A 5,015-nucleotide genomic window follows, 5' to 3' on the forward strand; every position below is an offset into this window, starting at 1 on the left:
TTTTAATCTCCACCCCTCTGCTGGAATCACTAATCAGCCAGCTGCAAGATCTCTTCTCGTAACCTTCCTGGTAAAACAAACAGGAATACAAGGAAGTCCTTTCAACTGAGTCTGAAAGGGGTGGGGGAAAGTTACAAGGTTAGCTACTGATTTTGCTGCTGTGTTTGAAGTCACCTTTTTTACACAGTTGAAATGAAAATACCAGAGATTGTTATTATGCTGGGCACACGCTCCCAACACGCTGACCCAACCCATCTCCGAAACAACAGTGATACCTCCCTTGGCTATTAAAGCAACAGACTTGGTGTAGATGAAATCTGTCCACGGGGTGACAGCACTCAGGACTAGGATAGTCTCACAGTTACCTGTTTGTACCTCTCCTGAGCAACAGGGCTGTGCTCCAAGAACTCGACACGCTTTCAAATAAACAGCAAGAATAAATACACCTGTTGTGAATGTCTTCCTCCCAAGGAAATGACACAGTGCGCTCACTGGCCTGACCAGATGGATAGACTCTTGGCTGACAACTTCTAAATTCCCTAAAATTTTGGAAAACTGAATTAATTACCAGAAATGTAAATACCCACCAATCAATAACATTATTTCCTCACCAAGGCAAAAAACCAACAGCATTCTCTATTGGTAATTTATTGGTAATTAACAGATGTTTTCATGCATCATTGTGGATAGGACAGTTACATGCACATACACATGGATACACTGATATTTAGACTAACAACACTGATAGGGCCAAAGTAGCTTCGTGAAACTACTGGTTTGCACCTTGCCACTCTTTCTGACACAGATTCCAAGAGAGAGAAATAAAAGAGAAAAGAGCTCCAAGGCCACACTCACTACTGTCTTTTTCTGTTAGTCTCACCACCGCCTAAAGGCCACTCCAGTAAATCGTGAGGAACACGTGAGGCACTAAGCTGTCCTTAGGCTTGACTTCAGCACCATAACATGCATACAGCACCTGGACCATCGGGTTTGATGAGCAATGGGGCACTGCTTTGTTAACAAACACCTGTAAGTAAGAACAATCCTTCATGTATGGAATATTTTGTATCAGCATAAAGAGCACTGAGCCTGAAAAACCATCTGAACAGTAGCTGTCCAGGATTTGATCCTTCAAGCGACAGAGCTGTCACTGAAAGCCAAACCACAGGATCAGGCCCTTACCTGCTCAACCTAATAAACCTCGCTAAGCTCTTGTATCTGTAAGAAAAATTTGACACCAATGACCGTGGATGTTACTGTCACCCTCTTTTTGACCACCTCAGACACAGCTGTGTCACCCATGACACCACAGGAGCTGCGAGGAAGACCATGACATAACATGGCCCCATCACCACGACATCACGGGTGACGCTGCAGAAGGCGCGTTCAGTTACCCTGGGCCCTGACGAACCCCATAACCCAGCCTAACTGGGAACCATCACCAGAAGCAGCCACCGACCCTCCTCCTGCCCACAGCAGCACCCCTCGGGGCCGGCAGCTCCACAGCAGGGGGTCGATTCAGGCCAGACTAATGCAGCAGAGATTAAAAGGAGTTTAGTTTTAACCAGCCGGACCACTGCTTTGGCTAAACTGAGGCGAGCCTGGCGCTGCCCGCTGCACGAGGCCCGCGGCACTACCACCGCCATGCTGGGGATGACAACCACAACGCCGGCCTGTCAGCCCATCCAGGGGCGGCTTCCCGCCTGCGAGGCGGCCCCGGCGGCCCCTCAGACGGCGGCAGCCCAGGGGCCGTGCCCGGGCCGCGGGGCACCGGCTGCCGGGCGCAGGCCGCGGCACGGCCCGCGGGCAGGGGCGGGCGGCGCTGGCTTCGCGCCGAGGCGGCCAGGTGCGGCTCTGGGCCCGCGGTCGCCGCCTCGCGCTGCCCTCGCGCGGCACCGGCTGCACCGAGCCCGGAGGCCGCGGTGATGGCCGGCGCCGGCCGCGGCCTGAGGCGCCCCCCGCGGGGTGCTGCTTTGGGTGGCGGGACTACAACTCCCAGCAGCCCCCGCGGCGCCACCGTGCCCCGCACCGCTGCTCGGCGCCGCGGGGGCTGCTGGGAGAACGAGTCCCCGTCCACCCACCCCACCCCCGCTCGCCCGACCGGGCGGCCGCGCGGCCTGCGCCCAGCCCGCCTGCCTCGCCGCCGCCCCGGACCCCCGCCCCGCGCCGCCCCACGCTCCCCTCACCTGGAAGCGGGCCGGGCCGCGGCGGCGGGAGAGGAGGAGGAGGAGGAGGAGACGGGGAGGGAGGGAGAGAGGGGAGAGGGAGGGAGAAAGAGGGGAGGGGGGGGTCGTATCCTCAGCGCGGCCGGCGGGGATGGAGGCGGCGGGCGGCGGCGAAGGGCCGGGCTGCGGCTGCAAGGGGATCCGCTCCTGCCTGCTCTGCGAGGGGCCCGCGCAGGCCGCTCCGCCCCCGCAGGTACCGGGGAGGGGGCGGCGGGGCGGGGCCGGGCCGGCGGCGGGGCGGGGCCGGCGGGAGGAGCGGGGGGCGCCTGCCATGTTCCCCTCGGGGCGGGCCGGGGATGGCTCAGCGCCGGGGGCCCCGGCCCCGCCAGGGCTCACCGAGGCGCTCCCCGAGCGAGAGCCCAGCTGGGGACAGCGCCGAGCCCCCCGGGGGTCGCTCCGAGAGCAGCTGTAGCGTTGGCTTGGCCTGGCTTGGCCTCCGTAGCAGGGTGCAGGCAGCAGCCTCAAAGGCCAGGCCTGACCTTACCTGGGTTCCATGTGTTAGGAAAGTCAGGTTCGCTACAGCTTGGCGATTTTTATCAACTTTCCTCATTCAACACTCATTGATGGGACAAACCGTATCTCTACAGCCGGCCCGCGGAATACTGACCCTTAATCTCATACATTTGGCACGGAGGATCATCTCTTCTTCCCTGTCTTTGCAGGATTTTAGAATTAGAATTAAAACATTACTAGGAAAGAAAAGTGTCTTCAAACAAGCAGCACAGTAACGCTGAAGCTGTAAAAAAAGCAGGGAAAAGTTGTTCCCCAAAAGCAGCTGTGAAATTTCTCATGTCTACAACAATCCTGGACAGTTTTCATGCTGCAGCATCAAGGCTGCAGACTGAATCATGGAAATACCTTATCTTAATAAGTGTTCCCCCCCCCTTCTTTTTTTTTTTCCTTCTCCATTGTTATTTCCACAGGGAGAAGATAATTTCACTTACTGTCCAGCAACAGGCCTAGCTGAAGGAAATGAGCACTCTGAATTTGCTGGCTGGGCATTTCCATTTCCAGGGGTGTTTCTGACAGAGGAGTTCATTAGCAAAGATGAAGAATCTGAGATAGTTGAACTGATGGATCGAGACGACTGGAAACCATCACAGTCTGGCCGAAAGAAACAGGTTTGACTTTTAAAGCACATTTATTCTTAGATCCCTCTGGAAAAGGAAAGCTGTTTTCAGTTAAAACCCCAAATATTTAGAGGTTTCATTAAATGTTTTCCTTTGAAAGCTTCTCTTGAAGTCAGTTGCAAGAATTACTTGTAATTAAAGTCAACTTCTTGCAAAAATATGATAGCTATAACAAACAGTGTTTGATAGTGCGTGATCAGGCATTAAAGTTCACACCATCTCCAAGTGACAGAAGTGGGTGTTTTGGTTTGTTTTCACTTTACAGGTGAGAAATCTAATTCCAGACAGACTAATGTAGCTTCACCGAGTCCTTTTGCAACCTGGTGACCAGGTCACTGGAAGAGATGAGGACAGAACTCAAACATCTTGACCGTGAGCCCTGTAGGGACCACAGCCTCTGCAGAAAGACTTGTCCTAGATTTTTTTCCTTAACACTGACTTTCCACCGCTCTCCTCTTTTCCAACAGGACTACGGACCCAAAGTGAACTTCAAGAAGCAAAGGCTGAAAGCTGGCACCTTCACCGGTTTGCCAAGTTTTAGTAAAAAGATTGTGGCACAAATGAAGGCCTGCTCTGTACTAGGCGGTTTCCTACCTGTTGAACAATGTAACCTGGACTACATGCCAGAAAGAGGTTCCGCCATCGACCCACATTTTGATGACTGGTGGCTTTGGGGAGAGCGTCTGGTTAGCTTAAACTTGCTCTCAAAAACCGTGCTATCCATGTCTTGTGATTCAGAGGACAGTATCCAATTATTTCCCACTTTCAGTAAAGAAAATGGGGAATTAAGTCCCCCTGGATCTTTTACACAGACGTCAGCATGCAAAAATCCAGGTGAAGAGGGAATCAGCTGCATTTCATTCCCAAGGCTTGTTCCAAGGAAAGAGGTGACTGTTGCCATTCACTTACCCCGACGGTCTCTGGTGGTGCTGTACGGTGACGCACGGTACAAGTGGAAACACGCGATTTACCGCAAGCATATAGAGCATCGCCGAATCTGTGTCACGTTCAGGGAGCTGTCTGCAGAGTTCAGCGCCGGAGGAAGGCACGAGGAACTGGGTAAAGAACTGCTAGAAATAGCTCTTTCATTTCAAGGAAGACCAGTGTGATCAGCAAGAATCATCAAGCCAGAATTGCATTTTGTTAGGAAATTTGAAAAATAAAGTACAGAATTTATACAACTCAGTTTATTTCTGAATTGTGCGTAAGGAACCAGGTGTGTACAGAGATAAGCTCAATCAAATGGAAATTTAACAAAGAGAAATGAGAGAGTGCAAGGAAGGGGTGAGCTGCTTGTTTCTTCGAAGACTCTCCTGGGCAATGGGAGCTTTTAGACAAAAGTCAGTTGTATTCATTCGCTGTATTGTAACTAAATACAAAAAGCAAACAGACAGTTCTTAAATACTTAATTTAAACCAAGAAAGAAACTTAAAATCATTAAACTCAGTTAAGTATCAAACAGCCCTTGGCACAGATTCAGCCCAAGCCCTGCAGCAGGTTTTAACCTTGGTTCTGTCAGACCACTTAGCGTTGCGCTGTGCCGTAGGGACACAGCTATCTTCTCACTCGCTTCAGATAGGTCCTTTAGAGATCAGCTCTCCAGGGGAGGAGGATAAGCAAGCATCTCTCCACAGATAGTACAACACACTGAGAACTAATT

The 5,015-nt window shown here is 52.2% G+C and overlaps 1 protein-coding gene across 1 annotated transcript; it reads left to right on the forward strand.

The window, feature by feature from the left end:
* Positions 1 to 2,316: 2,316 nt before the first annotated feature.
* On the forward strand, positions 2,317 to 4,464 carry ALKBH4 (alkB homolog 4, lysine demethylase; the record flags this gene model as incomplete). Its single annotated transcript, XM_082008557.1, has 3 exons — positions 2,317 to 2,418; positions 3,149 to 3,346; positions 3,823 to 4,464. The coding sequence occupies 3 exons, from the start codon at positions 2,317 to 2,319 to the stop codon at positions 4,462 to 4,464; spliced, it is 942 nt and encodes a 313-aa protein (XP_081864683.1).
* Positions 4,465 to 5,015: the final 551 nt, after the last annotated feature.

This window comes from Phaethon aethereus (assembly GCF_964289735.1).
Source record: "Phaethon aethereus genome assembly, chromosome: 19".
Classification (NCBI taxonomy): Eukaryota; Metazoa; Chordata; class Aves; order Phaethontiformes; family Phaethontidae; genus Phaethon; species Phaethon aethereus.